We start from the raw sequence: 17,500 nt of genomic DNA, 5'->3' as shown, positions 1-17,500 counted from the left end.
TTATTATTATTATCATATTATTATTATTATCATAGCATTATCCTCATCATCATCATTATCATCATCCTCATAGGTGAGAACAATTATTATAGAACCGAGTTTAGGAAAGGGAAGAGAGAGGTAAAAAAAAAAGGGAAAGGAAGAGAGAGAGAGAGAGAGAGAGAGAGAGAGAGAGAGAGAGAGAGAGAGAGAGAGAGAGAGAGAGAGAGAATGTTTACTTCTTCAGGCTCGTTATATTTGCGATTGAAAAAGTTATCTGGGTGGTAGTGATTTTTATTTCCCTCATCCAGCCTCTCTCTCTCTCTCTCTCTCTCTCTCTCTCTCTCTCTCTCTCTCTCTCTCTCTCTCTCTCTCTCTCTTTCTTTGGGTGGGTGAAGTGGGTAAATGATGACACGGTAACTGAGGTCATGGCTGCTTAAGAGGAGGAAGAGGAGGAGGAGGAGGAGGAGGAGGAGGAGGAGGAGGAGGAGAAGGAGGGGTGGCTTGAGGTGGGCGGGTGAGGTACTTCCTGCAGCTGCTGTGTGTGAGATGTGTGGGATGAAGTCAATGCTAGGACTGGAGTGCCTCGTGGGCGGCGGGTGAAGAGAGCCTGCTGAAAGGCGCCCTCTGTGTGTGTGCGGGTGACGTGGGTGGCTGACAGTGGCCTCTCGTGAGAATGGAAGTTACTGTCACTGCAAATTTTCACGTGAATCGAAGATGGTGGGAATAAGGAAGTATCAACAAGAACAATAACAACAACAACAACAACAACAACAACAACAACAACAACAACAACAACAGCACTAATAGCACTAATAGTAGTAGTAGTAGTAGTAGTAGTAGTAGTAGTAGTAGTAGCAGCAGTGGTGGTAGTATAATAATGATAATAATGAAAATAATAATAATAATAATAATAATAATAATAATAATAATAATAATAATAATAATAATAATAATGACGGCGATTCTATCCTTAACCGGAGGCATTATGTCAGGCACCGATGAAACATGTATAGTATGTATCTATCTACCAGTCCATTATGTGTTTCGTTACCGTAAAAGGTTATCCAATCAGAATTGCAAAACTATATTCTCGTAGCAATATAATCTTACTCGTCATGTTGTCAGTAATGTTCATGCAACACTTCACTTCTACTTAAGATGGCTTTCCGTATCTTACTATTGAGCTGCAATGGCGAAGACTGACACACACACACACACACACACACACACACACACACACTTCATCCTTTTGACTTTTTCTTTTTTGTCGTTACTTCTTACCACTTTTATTTTTTCATGTATATATCTCTTTTTTTCTTTTTTTTCAATCCCCTTCTTGGAAATCTTACTGATACACTCGTACGTACATACACCACCAACACACATCACAACCACGATATGGGAAAGTATGCACGAAAATAACAATAACACAATGAACAATAGGAAGTAAAGGTCACAAGTACGAGTATACTATCATGTATTTGTGACCTTTCATTCTTACTGTTTCTTTGTGCTATTGTTGATTTCCTGTATATTTTTCTCCCTCTACTACCTCGAAGTCTCTTATCCTGGTAAACCCTCCCTCCTGCTTCTCCTCCTACTGTTCATTCCTCATTCCTCATTCCTGCTCACTCCTGCTCGAATTCTGAAATATTGTACCCACACCTTTACTTTCAATAGGCTCTGGTTGAAGTGACAGGTTTTCAAGGATGTTTCTACTGTTCTAGTGACAGAATAACAGGATTTTCACATTATCAACAGGAGAAACGCTCTTGAGAATCCAGCTAATCATTTCTATGGCCTTTCAAAATAGCCGTGAAAAGAGAGCAAAGTGTTCACCCACTATACTACACACGCGATATACACATCCTAGCAAGTATTTACGCTTCCCCAGGAACAACAATAGCTGTAGAGTGAATAGCCTTTCTTGCCCTGCTTTCACACTGTTGTTGTCTCATGTGCTATCAGGTGCTGTGATAGTCCAGTAAAATTTAATATGAAGGACCTCGAGAAATAATGTTTGAAATCTCTTGTAATTTTCCTGCCACTCTTACCACATTCCTGTCCTCGTCTCGTCACTGCTCGCTTCTCACCCGTCAGTCAGTCACCAGTCAGGCTAGGGAAGCAGTAACGCCTCCTCACCCACCGGTCCTAAAGTAAAGCTATTACAAGGGTAGTTACTGTTATGATGAGTTATTTTACGTGTAAGTGTAGCTATACGATATGCACAGAGAGAGAGAGAGAGAGAGAGAGAGAGAGAGAGAGAGAGAGAGAGAGAGAGACGCACAACTTACCTATAGTGTATTAATGAAATATTTCGCTTCTGTTAGTTCATCCTCCTCTCAGATATTATGCGTCATTCAGCACTAAGTAAATAAACACGAGGAAAGTAAAAGAATCAACAAGTACGCGAAATTAAAGCCAATAACGCGAAAATGAAGCAACGAAAACATCCCATAGGCTAGGCTCCGCCCCCTCCAACCCGCATTGCTCCGCCCTCTCGCTTGCTTTTAAGAGGCTCTACACTTTCCATTATTTGGTATAGGAGAAAATAATCCTCCTCTTCTTGTGACCACACGAAAGCCCCTAAATGGCCAACAGAACTTCATAAATTAAGTTGCTTAGCCAGCCAGCAGGAATTTTTCATTACTGGACGTTCGCTCAGTTCTTTGAGTTTCATGTGGGACGCTGTGACGTTATATATTTGACCTGTTTCATCTTTTTGTTATTAAATTTCACTAAATAATGTGTTTATTTGTGTGTGTGAGTAAACAATTTTGTGTTTAGGGCCACGGTGGGTGTTAGAACAGGCTTTGTTTATCCTTCACGCGCCACATCAATTTGGTTTCGTGTGAAGGATAGTAAAAATCGCCCTCTTTCCTCCCTCCTTGCGGGTGGTACGCTACCAATGCACCTTAAAACCGAGTCATTGTTCTCTTCTTTTATGCCTCTTTGGTATTTCTTACTCGTGCAATATATTTAATTTATAATTTCAAGTCTATTAGGCATAACTAGTACAACAGACACCGCCACATGACCTTGATGAAAAATATAGTTGAGACTGGCAAGCACGCGCGACTCCACAGACTGTCGGCAGCCCCCGTTAACCTGACTCCTGGCTTCCCGCTGTCCCCATCAATCACAACCTGAACTACTGTAACTTCTGATGCCTGAAATGTATCACGTAAGAAGGCTTGTTTTTAGGAATTCAGTTTGTTGCCAAGTAAGATCGGCATTGATGGGCATATTGGTGCTATAACCCACGTACAGTACTGTGGCCGGCGGCAGGTAGGCGGAGTCAAGGCTTGGTCTGACGTCACGGCACCCGCTCCGCTAATGCCAGTGCGTCTGTTTTGTTCCTCTCTCTCTCTCTCTCTCTCTCTCTCTCTCTCTCTCTCTCTCTGTATATTTATCTGGTTTCCTTCCTTCTTACCTACTCTTCTCCCAATTTCCGACTCTCTTTTCCTCTTCCCTCTCCCCTATCCTCCCATGCTCCTCGTATCCTTCTTGTTTTCTGAGAGAGAGAGAGAGAGAGAGAGAGAGAGAGAGAGAGAGAGAGAGAGAGAGAGAGAGAGAGAGAGAGAGAGAGAGAGAGAGAGAGAGAGAGAGAGATTAAGCGGTTATAGAGGAATGCAACGTGGAATTTTAATGAAGGGATAGAGGAAATGAAGGTGGTAAGAGGCAAATGAAAGGAAGGAGAGGAGGGAAGAGGACATAAATGAAGGGAAGGAACATATGAAAGGTCGGCAGGAAGGAGGGAAGAAAGAAAGGAAGAAGGGAAGGAGAGAGAGAGCGAAGTAAGGAAAGGGTGAGAGTGGATAGGAAGGAAATAAGTGTGTGTATGTGTGTGTGTGTGTGTGTGTGTGTGTGTATGACGGAGAGAGAGAGAGAGAGAGAGAGAGAGAGAGAGAGAGAGAGAGAGAGAGAGAGAGAGAGAGAGAGAGAGAGAGAGAGAGAGAGAGAGAGAGGAGTACGATGACGCCAAGTTACTGATCAATGTTGTCTTGGCTTTGAATATTGCAAGTGTATTGGCGATACTGAGAGAGAGAGAGAGAGAGAGAGAGAGAGAGAGAGAGAGAGAGAGAGAGAGAGAGAGAGAGAGAAAGTGATTTACTTGTATCCACTTTCGTGTGTGTGTGTGTGTGTGTGTGTGTGTGTGTGTGTGTGTGTGTGTGTGTGTGTGTGTGTGTGTGTAGTCATAATCTAGGACACTGTCTGTGACCTTCTTTTACGGGTGACTTAGTGCACACACACACACACACACACACACACACACACACACACACACACACACACACACACACACACGAGGATAGACATTCTAAAAAAGCACGTTGATACAAATAGGTAAAACAATGTTGATTATTATTATTATTATTATTATTATTATTATTATTATTATTAATAGTACCTAGTAGTAGTAGTAGTAGTAGTAGTAGTAGTAGTAGTAGTAGTAGTAGTAGTAGTAGTAGTAGCAGTAGTAGTAGTAGTAGTAGCGGTAGTAGCAGTGGCAGTGATAAACATAACAGATCATTACCAAGGACCTACCCAGAACATCATCTTTTATTCCTACCTCTATAACAATAATTAATTACGACACACCCACACACGCACACACACACAAAGGGCCGGGCGAATGAGCCCACGAGAAGAAGAGGAAGAGGAGGAGGAGGAAGAGGAGTAGAAGAAGAAGAAGAAGAAGAAGAAGAAGAAGAAGAAGAAGAAGAAGAAGAAGAAGGAATGCATATGTACATGGAAACATATAGAAAATAAAGAGGGAGGTGGTGAGGGTGATGAAAGATAGAGGGAAGGTGAGGTGAGAGGGAGGAGGGAAGGAGGGAGGCAGGGAGGGGTTGATTGAAGGAGGGAGAGAGCAGCGACTGGAGGTGACTGAATGTGGGTGTGAAGGAATGGTATTTACGATAACATGGAGGAGGAGGAGGAGGAGGAGGAGGAGGAGGAGGAGGAGGAGGAGAAAAGCATTTGTTACTGCTTCTCCACCTCTTCTCTTCTTACGTCTCATTATTCTTTTTATTCTCTCTCTCTCTCTCTCTCTCTCTCTCTCTCTCTCTCTCTCTCTCTCTCTCTCTCTCTCGGTCTCTCTCTCTCTTTGCTACACTCACACACACACACACACACACACACACACACACACACACACACACACACCTTTGGAAAATAACTATAATATCGATTCGATCTATTAAACATCATAATGTTTATTGCTTGCTTAGTTATCGCAACGCTTCATTCTCTCTCTCTCTCTCTCTCTCTCTCTCTCTCTCTCTCTCTCTCTCTCTCTCTCTCTCTCTCTCTCTCTCTCTGAAAATAACACATACTTTCTTTACGTTGCAGAATGATGGACTTCCAATTAGAGAGAGAGAGAGAGAGAGAGAGAGAGAGAGAGAGAGAGAGAGAGAGAGAGAGAGAGAGAGAGAGAGAGAGAGAGAGAGAGAGAGAGAGAGAGAGAGAGAGAGAGAGAGAGAGAGAGAGAGAGAGAGAGAGAGAGAGAGAGATGGCATGTGTGTCAAGGTGTAGGTGAATCAGGTATGTACCCTTGTGAATGTAAGTGCGTGTGTGCGTGTGTGAATTACGTGTGCGCTCAGTCGTGAGTACTTGGAAGTACATAAGTGTGTGAGCGTGTGCGTGACTGCATTTAGCAGAGAGAGAGAGAGAGAGAGAGAGAGAGAGAGAGAGAAGGGGGGTAGGGGGGACAAGTGAATTAAGTTTACGAAGGTGGATGAAATAATCTTACTCATCCTTGCTCCATCATGGACATTTTTCACCTCGCCCTATCTTTGCCTCAGCCCTTCACCTCACCCTGCCCTGCCTTGCCTCACCTCACCTTTCCTACCTCTCCCTCATCTCACCTCATCCTGCCCTACCTCAGATTCATCTCACCTCACCCTTACCTCCTCAACTCACCCTTGTCTTACCCTCACCTCTCTCACTCACCCTGAACCACCTTTCCTCACCCTGCCTCAGACTCAACCTTACTTCACCCTTGCCTCCCAACACAGCAAGACTCACACACTAACAGACAACCAAAGCACCACCTGTTATGAAAGAGTTAGTTCAATCTTTGTACTGGAGACGTGAATAACTAATACCTTTCACTTTAATTCGTGACAGGCACGCCAGAAACACACCATCCTGGGCTGTGTACACTCACGTAAGGATGGAGGGATGGAAGAATATAACTGACACTATGGGTGGTGCGGCTGTAAGAGTGTAGATGTGTGAAGAGGTGACTGAAAAATAAATAAATAAATAAAAGCTGACAGTATGGGAAGTATAAGTGTTGTGACTGGGTTTACTAGTGGTCCGGGTGTTGTGAAGTGGGTGTTGAACGTTGAAAGCATAAATATACACCAGGTGAACAGCATTGATTGATTGATTATTTCATGCAACACTGATGGGGAAAAAAAAAGTAAGAATGCAGTCAACAAGAAGTGAATGAAAAGTGTATTGAGTGTACAACAGTGAATATCAAGTGAGAAATTGTGCTGCTGGTGAACTGGGAAGTGAATGTATAAGGGAGGTGTGCTGAGTGTAATATAAGCATCGAAGTGTACTGAGGAATGTTCAAGGGAGGTGTACTAAGTGTAGCGTAAAATATCCAAGTATACTTTGGCTGGTGTACTGAGAAATGTAATGAGTGAGACTATTACACACAAAAGCCAGCCAAGCAGTCATCGAGAATCTGACATGACACGCCGGTAGTCTTCGATTGACTGAGAGAAAGTGAACAGCGACAAAATGCAGAGAAATGAGAGAAAATAACGTGTGGAGGATCTTATAGCAGGTGAGAAAAGTTGAACAATGAAATAATAAGTAAACGCACAAAAAGGAGACAAAATAGCGTGTGTGTGATTGTCTGGGCGATTGAGACAAAGTGAACAGCAAGAAAAACCCATAAAAAAAAAAAAGCAAATGGTGGTGATCGTTTACTCAACTGAGGGAAATTGAACACTAAATAAACCCACAAAAATGAGGAAAAAGACAAAGAAACAGAACAGCAAGTAAAAAAAAAATGAGAGAAATAAAACAAGAGAGACAAGAAACAAGTGAAAAGAAAACTGTGGTAATTCACTGATGAAAAGAAAGAAAACACGTCCGGTAGTCTTCTTCACTTACAGAAAAGAAAGAAAAAGGCATGAAAAGGAGATTTATACGTGTACCACCAGTGACAGGAGAAAACACGTGTACCGCCAGTGACAGGAAGATAGCACGTGTACCGCCAGTGACAGGAAGATAGCACGTGTACCGCCAGTGACAGGAAGATAGCACGTGTACCGCCAGTGACAGGAAGATATCGTATGTACCGCCAGTGATGAGAACGCTACCTTGCCTCATGGGACTGACCCACATCATGAAGCAGGTTTGTGTAGCATCGCACTGTGGAATGGAGGCGACACACTAATAAGAGATACCAATCATGCACATCACAGTGAGGGTGCTGTGTGCTAGTGCCAATTAGTGTGGCCAGCAAGAGTGCCAGTAAGAGTGTGCTCAGTACAAACACTGCTAGTAACAGTGCCAGTGCCAGTTAGTGTGCCAGGAGAAGTGTCGCATCTTACAAGAAAGGAATGGACACACAAACAAACAAAACACTACAGCCATGAACATGTTAGCGAGAGTCTTGTGAGTGCCAGTGCCAACGCGCGGTGGAGGTGCCAACAGGTGCCCCGAGGATGAGGATGGCGGGACAAGAGGACATCAGCGCGAAGGCACAGCAGCGGCTCATGGGGCGGCGCGGGGTAAGCCGTCCGCCTTACCCCAGTGACCTCACGCTGAGGATTGACAACTTCACCTCTGGAGCCAGCACGCCCTCGTACACGCCCACCCCGCCCTCGTACACGCCCACCCCGCCCAGGGTGAGTGTGGCGGAGAGAGAGAGAGAGAGAGAGAGAGAGAGAGAGAGAGAGAGAGAGAGAGAGAGAGAGACAGAGAGAGAGAGAGAGTGTGTGTGCTTCCAAGATACAAAATAGGAAATGAGGATGGAATAGAAGGACAGTAAAGCAGAAGATGAGAGAGAAGGACAGGAGGACATTCCCGGCGAGACAGAGGTACAAGAAGAGGAAAGGAAGAGAGAAACGAAAGTAGGAAAAGATTAGAGGAGGAGGAGGAGGAGGAGGAGGAGGAGGGAGAGGGGGAGAAGGAAGAGTAAACAGCTGGAGAGAGTGAAAGACGAACGTGCGGAAGGAAGGATAGAGAAAGAGGACAGAGAGAGGAGGAGGAGGAGGAGGAGGAGGAGGAGGAGGAGAGAGAGGGACAGTAGGTGCAGAAGAAATGGATGAAGGAAAGTAGATAAAGACGAAAGAAAAATAGATAATAGGAAGGCAGTTAAGATAAAAAAAAAAAAAAAAGAGGAGGGAAATAGAGAGGGTAGAGAAGAGAAATCCAACGACAGGAGAAAGGGAAGAGGAGAAAATAAAAAAAAGAGGAACGAGAGGGAGAAAAGGATATCTAAGAGAGGAAGCCAAATGAACATGAAACTATATGGAAACCAGCAGCACTACACGTGGCACTCCCTGTATAAAATATAATCAACGTCTGCTTATCATCACTACCCATAAACTTGTCTGATCTTTCCTTAAAAAAGTCCCTATTGACTCCACATTAATAACTGGGTCTGTTCTACTCATCTGCCAATATTACAAATAAGACATAATTTCTTATCACCACTTCAAGTCTACCTTTCACCAAGCCTAAGAACATAAGAACATAAGAAATAAGGGAAGCTGGAAAAAGCGACCAGGCCTACACGTGGCAGTCCCTGTATGAAATATATCTACCTTTTTCTACCTACCATCCCCATTAATACCCATAATTAATTAATCATAATTAATTAATCCATAAACCAGTCTAATCTTCTCTTAAAGCTGCGGAACGACTGAAGAGAGACAGGAGGGAAGGAAGGACGGTTGGAATGAAAGGTTTGACTAGAGAGATAGGAGGAGGAAGCTGGAGGGATTACAGTGACAGGAGAAGAGACAGAGGGAAAGAAGAGAGGATGGCTGGAGTGAAGGGTTTGACTAGAGTGACAGGAGAAGGGACACGAGGGGAGGAAGGGAGGGAGGAGAGAAGGGAAGGGAAGGGAAGGGGAGAAGGGCGGTGCAATGTTATGGCGTGAAGGATCATCTCTTACAAACACATCAGTCCAAGTCTCCCTTCGTGACGTCACTGCCGGGAGGGGAAGGGGAGGCGGGGGACGCAAACACAAGGGAACATAAAGAAAACCCCAAAAACACCAGTGGCAGCAGACATACGTACGTACATACTGATTGTGGTAAATTGCGTTACTACACTGTCCATGTAATCTAAATGAAGAGATGTGGGCTAGTAAAGGTGAGGAGAGTGACGGGGGGAAGTGCTGCCTGTACCCCTCTCCTCTCCCCTCCTCCCCCTTCACCTTCGCCCCCCTATATAGTTACTAGGAAATGGACACTGAATTGAGGGAGGGAAAGGAAGAAATGGGAGGGAGAGGAGTAAAGGGAGAAAAATGGAGGTGGGAAGGTATGAGAGAGAGAGAGAGAGAGAGAGAGAGAGAGAGAGAGAGAGAGAGAGAGAGAGAGAGAGAGAGAGAGAGAGAGAGGGGGAAGGGGAGGAGGCCGGGGAAGAAGAGGATGGAAGCATTACTGGCCATACACTCCCTCCCTTTCTGTCTCCTCTTCCTCCTCTTCCTCCTCCTCCCTCTCCTCTCCAGGTTCTGCCAGATACGCAGTTTGAAGCACACACACACACACACACACACACACACACACACACACACACACACACACACACACACACACACACACACACACACACACACACACACACACACACACACACACACACATGTTTAAGCATTCGTGACCACATCTCAGTGCTTCCATTCGTCCGTCAATCTGGAACTCTTGACCACACACTCACTCTCTCACTCGCTGTTGGTCTGTGTTAACCCCCTTCGTCATCACACGTTACGCTACTGGCTAAGTCATACGCTATATATACAATGAATGATGCATCGGTGTGTGTGTGTGTGTGTGTGTGTGTGTGTGTGTGTGTGTGTGTGTGTGTGTGTGTGTGTGTGTGTGTGTGTGTGTGCGTGTGTGTGTGTTCACCGCGTCATGGTGGAACACTCAGTCATGTGCTATATTTGAGAGGCCGTCACGGTGATGTGTTGAGGTCCCGTCCCTCGTCACATTACCTTCGTGGCATCAATCACAAGCTAAATTTATCGATTGGCTGTTTTAGTAGCAGGTAACATCTCCCCATCCCTCCCACACTCAAATACCTTCCCGTCTTACTCTCTGCCGCCACAAATACTTGCTGGGGGATCACCACTGGGGAATCAGCACGAGGAGAGAGGAAGGGAGGGAGAGACAGACAGACAGACAGACAGACAGACAGACAGACAGGCAGATACAAAACAAAATACCCACTCCTCCATGATCTCAGTACTATGATCCATGTTTAATCATCCTTAATGCAGGCTATACTAGTACTTATTTTGTACTCGTCAAACACGCACCCAGTTGCTCGCCTCATTGCTTGAGATCGCATTGTTTTCACGAGGGACTGCATGCCGCGTAAACTTCGCTTAATCGCTGTTCCTTTTCATAAAATGCAATGGGAAGGTTCTAAAAGAGGAGATTACTTTGGTGATAATTTACAAGGGTGACATGAGCAAAATTCTCAGGGTCAGTAGTCAGGATATGACAAGAAATAAACGAGAAGCCCGAGAAAGTTAGATTTGAAGGAGAGATAGGAAGAAATTGCTTCTCAAATAAAGTGGTAGATGAATGAAATAAACTCAGTAAGCAGGTTGTTAGTGTTGAGTCATTATGGGGCTTTGAAAGAAGATTACAAGAATTTCTGGATGAGGATGATAGATGGAAATAAGTGGGTGTCTTTCATACAGGGACTGCCACGTATAGGCATGACCGGTTCTTGTAACTTCCCATATTTTCTTATGTTCTTATGTTCCAGAGGTTTCTTGCAGCTTCCTTATGTTCTTAGAACATAAGAGCATAAGAAATAAGGGAAGCTACAAGAAGCGACCAGGCTTACACGTGGCAGTCCCTGTATGAAACACACCTACCTATTTCCACCTGCCATCCCCATCCATAAACTTGTCTAATCTTCTCTTAAAGCTCTCTAGTGTCCTGGCACTAACAATATGATTACTGAGTCCGTTCCACTCATCTACCACTCTATTTGAGAACCAATTTTTTTCTATCTCCTTCCTAAACCTAAATTTTTCAAGCTTGTACCCGTTATTTCTTGTTCTACCCTGGTTGCTGATCCTAAAAATTTTGCCTAAATCTCCCTTGTTATAACCCTTATACCACTTAAAGACTTCTATCAGGTCCCCTCTTAACCTACGTCTCTCTAAAGAATGTAAATTTAACAGCTTCAACCTCGCCTCGTAAGGAATACTCCTCTTCCCCTGTATCCTTTTAGTCATTCTCCTCTGTACTGATTCTAATAGACCTATATCTTTCCTGTAATGTGGGGACCAGAACTGCACCGCGTAGTCTAGATGAGGTCTGACCAGCGCCAAGTATAACTTTAATATTACTTCCGGCCTTCTACTTTTAACACTCCTAAAAATGAATCCTAGTACCCTATTTGCCTTGTTTCTGGCTTCTATGCATTGTTTCCCTAGACGGAGTTCAGAGCTAACTATAACTCCTAAATCTTTCTCGTACCCTGTACCTACCAGAGTTTGGTTGTTTAATGTGTACCTATTGTGTGGGTTTCCTCTACCTACGCTAAGCACTTTGCATTTATTGATATTAAATTGCATTTGCCATCTATCCGTCCATTCATTCATTCTATCTAAATCTGCCTGCAAGGCGATGGCATCCGATTCTGACCTAATTAATTTACCTATCTTTGTGTCATCCGCAAATTTACTAACATCACTACTAATTTCACTATCCAAGTCATTGATATACATTATAAATAACAATGGCCCTAATACTGATCCCTGTAGCACCCCACTAATTACATGACCCCACTCGGATTTCGAGCCGTTTATTACCACTCTCTGTCGCCTGTCACTAAGCCATGACCCTATCCAGCCTAACACCTTCCCATCTATCCCGTGTGCCCTAACCTTTCTCAGGAGCCTTTGATGGGGTACCTTGTCAAATGCTTTACTAAAGTCCAGATATAAGATATCATAACTATCACCATTATCTACTGCCTCGTACACCTTACTGTAAAAACTTAACAAATTTGTCAGGCAAGACTTCCCCTTCGTGAAGCCATGCTGTGACTGATTTATCAAGTTATATTTGTCTAAATGTTCCCTAATGTTCCTGGCTATTATTGACTCTAACATTTTACCTACAACTGAAGTTAAGCTGACAGGTCTATAATTAGACGCTAAAGTTTTATCTCCTTTCTTAAAGATGGGTACTACATTAGCCTGCCTCCACATTACTGGTACCTCACCCGACTCCAGTGATTTCCTAAAGACAGAAACTAACGGCTCACTAATAATCTCTTTGCATTCCTTAAGTATTCTGGGATATATTTCATCAGGTCCTGGTGTCTTGAACTTTTTAGCCTATCTATCTCCTGTTCCACTATCTCCCTAGTCATGGAAATATCTGTTATGTCATTATGTTCACCTGGGCGGGGATTCCAATGTGGGGTCTCTTGGTAGTGAGCCGAGCGCGCAGACCCTTTCCCGGGTAACACAACCTTAACATTGTATTCCAGCACCTAATCTTGCTTGATTCGTGATGCGCCACACCTGCAGGTGATGTCTGCCGTCACACACCAGTGGCTTAGTCACGTACGTCCGTGGTATTTTAGGTGTACTGATTTTCTGGAAGTGGGCCCATCCGGACTTAAGGCCCACACTGCTGTGATGAGTCCACGTCTTTATATAACGTGGACTCATCCCATCCTGCTAACAGTCTCTCGTGAAGGCTGTTTTGATGCCTGCAGCCTCTTCCCTGAACTGATCCATAAGCGCCTCTCAGCCTGAGTCTACAATGTGAGCCCCTCAGAGGCCATCACATCTATATATAGGTAACGTAGGTTCATTACACCTTGCCACTGGTCTCCTGTGGCGGCCGCTGTGATGCATCTCTCTCCTTGAAGTGATCCCTGTGCATCAGTCTGTCTCACAAGCCCCGCGGAGCCAATAACACACAGCCGCACAGCGCTGACTCACACTAATGGTTTGGTCGCTGCGGCGGTTGTTGTGGTACAATGGTACAAAGTAATCTGTTATTCATGAGCATCTCTGAGCCATAGCATTCCTTGCCTGTAGCGCCGCAGATTCTCCTCACACGCGGCACAGCGAGGGGCGCTCCCACAGATTCTTTGTCCCATCACGACCCTTTCTCAAATATGGAAAAGATGGAAATGATATTATGTTTTGTTGTTAAATCACTTTGGCCTCGCTCCAGTGGAAGCGTGCTGGAGGCGTACTTTCAAATAGCTCACGCCTCCCCCCAACTTAACTACGCCAGTGGGCACAGCAGCCTCACGTAGGCCAGGCGTGCCTGTGCATTACGCCCTGCGCCACCCCTGTGTTTGGACAAGTACAGAAATTTTCGTTTGACTTTCCCAGAGGCTGCCTTAACAGACGAGTTCCCCTAGACCAGCACATCAGCGTCAGCAAGCCCCGGGCCTTCCTGCCAAGCGCCTCGTCAACATGTCTTACATTGACACAAGAGGCAGCACAGCAACTGGGCCCCGCCCGGCGACAGAGCCTCGGCTGTCCCTCGCCGCGCTCAAAGGCAGCCCGTCACCGGCTATGAAAGGTCAAGGATGCGCGACCAAAACAGTGCTGGCGGATCACCGGCTGTATTTACCGCGTCCGTCAGAGGCAGCCGCAGAGGAGCCTTGATTTATGGTGCCGTGGTGGTGTCAGGAGACACCTCCCGCCGCCACCATCACTGCCATCCACCACAGCCACAGCCCCATCCACCCCTACCTTCCCTCCCTCCCTCCATAACTCCGTACCTCCGTGCCTGTGTGCCTGCCTTGTCCACCCCGCAGGGAGCCTCGCCACCAGGCCAACACCGGCCGCTGCAGCAAACACTGGCGCTGAACAAACAACCACTGCTAGACGTACCCAACCAACACACCACTCGCCGCAACACTCAACTTATATCCGATCAAGCTACTCACTCTGGGAAAAGTAATCATACCTAAAAGCAGTAGTAGTAATAATAGTAGTAGTAGTAGTAGTAGTAGTAGTAGTAGTAGTAGTAGTAGTAGTAGTAGTAGTAGTAGTAGTGCTAGTAGTAGTAGTAGTACTGCTAGTAGTAGTAGTAGTAGTAGTAGTAGTAGTAGTAGTAGTAGTAGTAATAATAATAATAATAATAATAATAATAATAATAATAATAATAATAATAATAATAATAATAACAACAAACATTTCTAAACGCCATCATCATTACAAAGACAAATGCCGCACACAATAACAAACTCTCTCTCTCTCTCTCTCTCTCTCTCTCTCTCTCTCTCTCTCTCTCTCTCTCTCTCTCTCTCTCTCTCTCTCTCTCTCTCTAAACCACTTCCCTAAGCTTGGTATATTTAACTCTTCCTCTGCATTCGTTACATTCCTCCCTCTCTCTCTCTCTCTCTCTCTCTCTCTCTCTCTCTCTCTCTCTCTCTCTCTCTCTCTCTCTCTCTCTCTCTCTCTCTCTCTCTCTCTCTTACATCCATACCGTCTCCTCCCTAAATGTTACCCTCGAACACATCTCCTTTCTCCACCTCCCCTCACGGCTCCCTGATCTCCTCCTTCCCCCTTCCTCCTCCTCCTCCTCCTCCTATTCCTCCTCCTCCTCCTCCTCCTCCTCCTCCTCCTCCTCCTCCTCCTCCTCCTCCTCCTCCGATTCCTCCTCCTCCTCCTCCTCCTCCTCCTCCTCCTCCTCCTCTCGCAGCACACTCACCTCCTTAAAATCTGACTCAAATTACCGGCAATTCCTCTTTCAGTCGAACTTTTCCGGATTTCTTCTTATTTCACTTCACTTCACTTCCTCCTCCTCCTCCTCTTCCTCCTCCTCCTCCTCCTCCTCCTTTGGCGGTGAATGTGCTTGAATGTAGAGGAGGAGGAAGAGGGAGGGAGGATAACTAAAATAGAGGAAGAGGAAGATAAATAGATGAAAGGAGGAGGGAAGAGATGAGAGAGAGAGAGAGAGAGAGAGAGAGAGAGAGAGAGAGAGAGAGAGAGAGAGAGAGAGAGAGAGAGAGAGAGAGAGAGAGAGAGAGAGTGTGTGTGTATGTGTATTTCTGTATGGTGTGGATATCAGTCGATGTAGGGATGGGATAAATAAGTGGATAAGTGGATACAAGTGTGGATGGATGTGCTGGAAGTGGATGGGTGTGCTGGAAGTGGATGTTTCTGCGTGTGGATGGTGAGAGAATGAATGATACAAGTGGATACAGTTCTGGGTGTAGCTGGGTAAGATGTGGATGTAAGGTGTAGGTGTGGCCATGGGTCTGGATGTGGATGGGTGGATGAGTGGGTGAGTGGATGTGTGTGTGGGCGTGTGAGCTTGGATGGGCGGGCGTGATGGTCATCGTCAGCCTCGCCCACAGTAGCGTAAATTGAGCTGAAGGAAGTAGACCAGGTAGCTTGAGGGAGGGAGAGAGGGAGGGAGGAATGGAGGGAGGGAGGAAAAGGAGGGAAAGGAAGGAAAAGACAGGAAAAAGGGGAGAAATTGGACGGGAAGGAGAGTAGGGAGAAAGTAAAGGGAGAGATAATGGATAATGGAGAATGGAGGGAAGGGAGAGAAAGGAGGGAAGGAAAGGGAGGGACAGAAAGGAGGGAAGAAAAAGGAGAGAGAGAATGGAGGGAAGGAAAGGGAGGGAGAGAATGGAGAAAAGGGAGGGAGGGAGGGAGGAGGGAAGAAAGATATGGGAGAAGGGAAAACAGGGAGAGAAGGGTGTGGAGGAAAGTAAGGAAGGGAAGGGAGGGAAGGGAGAGAAGGGAGAGAAGGAAGAAAAGAAGAGGGGGGAGAGACGGGAGGGAAGGGAGGGAAGGGAGGGCACCAGCCTATGTACACTGTTCAATTCCTAGAACCACAAATTTAGGTACTACTACTACTACTACTACTACTACTACTACTACTACTATAACTATTGCTACTACTACTACTACTGCTGCTGCTACTATTATTACTACTACTGTTGCTGCTACTACTACTACTACTACTACTACTACTACTACTACTACCAGGCCTTCTTCCTTTCTTTAGTCCCTTTTTATCTCCCTCCCTTCCTTACTTCTCTCCTTTCTTCCTTCCTTCAGTTTCTCTCCCTACTTTTCCCGTCCATTAATTTCTGTCTCCCTTCTTCCTTTATTTTATCGTTTTATGTTCTTTCTCTCTCTCTCTCTCTCTCTCTCTCTCTCTCTCTCTCTCTCTCTCTCTCTCTCTCTCTCTCTCTCTCTCTCTCTCTCTCTCTCCTTTCATTCCTTTTTTTCGTTATGTATTTTCTCAGTTTCCTTTCGTTTCTTGAGAGAGAGAGAGAGAGAGAGAGAGAGAGAGAGAGAGAGAGAGAGAGAGAGAGAGAGAGAGAGAGAGAGAGAGAGAGAGAGAGAGAGAGAGAGAGAGGCGCCGTTCGCATACATTTTGTTTACTCTTGCTCTCTGTCATTGTTTACATTTTGGTTCGTATACGCAGAAAACACAGACTTTTTTGCGTATATCGAGCAAGAGGTGGCTGTGTGTGTGTGTGTGTGTGTGTGTGTGTGTGTGTGTGTACGTGTTCATGCTAGCAACACTTCCTAAGACGCTGATATGTTCAAACACACACACACACACACACACACACACACACACGCCACTACAGCATCACAACACCAAAACATCATCACACATACTACCACCACCACCACCACCACCACCACCACACTCAAGATGCGGAAGAGGAGAAGAGCAAGGAGCGATAAGATACACAGAGTGAGCCGTAAATATAGGACATGGACGTGCTATTTTACCTGGACGATACCTGACCAGGCACTCCGCCCCCCTCGCGCCGCCCCCACCCGTCAAATTACCGGGGGAAGCAGACTAAACATATTCATTACTCCGGCCGCCTAGCTACGTGGCACGAGGAGGAGGAGGAGGAGGAGGAGTAGGAGGAGGAAGAAGACAAAGAGGAGGAGGAGGAGGAGGAGGAGGAGGAGAAGACAAAGAAATAGAAAGAAAGACAAATAACAAAACACTTTCAAGGAGAAGAAGAAGGAGGAGGAAAAGAAAGAGGAAGAAGAGGAAGAAGAAGAATATAAAGAAATACAGAAAAAGGACAAATAACAGTAGACTTTTAAGGAGGAGGAGGAGGAGGAGGAGGAGGAGGAGGAGGAGGAGGAGAAGGAGGAGGAGGAGGAGGAGGAGGAGGAAAAGGAGGAGTTCTGTCTACAAACGACCCACTTTCCTCTCCTCACGAACACAAGAGCGTTGAGTCTCCACGCTACAGGTGAGGGCCTTGTGGTGAGCCGACGGGCGCTATATAGCACAGCAGTGAGTTGCCTCCCCTGGCACTTCTAGGCTCTG

The 17,500-nt window shown here is 45.5% G+C and overlaps 1 protein-coding gene across 2 annotated transcripts in view; it reads left to right on the top strand.

Moving 5' to 3' along the window:
- LOC135102631 (uncharacterized) overlaps positions 1-17,500 on the top strand; it is a 47,024-nt gene that overhangs the window by 5,945 nt on the left and 23,579 nt on the right. For both annotated transcript variants that reach the window (XM_064007913.1, XM_064007914.1), the window contains exon 2: positions 6,115-7,859. In XM_064007913.1, the coding sequence (XP_063863983.1) occupies positions 7,677-7,859 (183 nt within the window). In that variant the 5' untranslated portion in view covers positions 6,115-7,676. The remainder of the gene's footprint in view (positions 1-6,114; positions 7,860-17,500) is intronic.

The sequence above is a fragment of the Scylla paramamosain genome, chromosome 8 (genome assembly GCF_035594125.1).
Source record: "Scylla paramamosain isolate STU-SP2022 chromosome 8, ASM3559412v1, whole genome shotgun sequence".
Classification (NCBI taxonomy): domain Eukaryota; kingdom Metazoa; phylum Arthropoda; class Malacostraca; order Decapoda; family Portunidae; genus Scylla; species Scylla paramamosain.
Note: the sequence above shows the minus strand (reverse complement) of the source record. Positions and strands in the feature narration are given on the sequence as shown.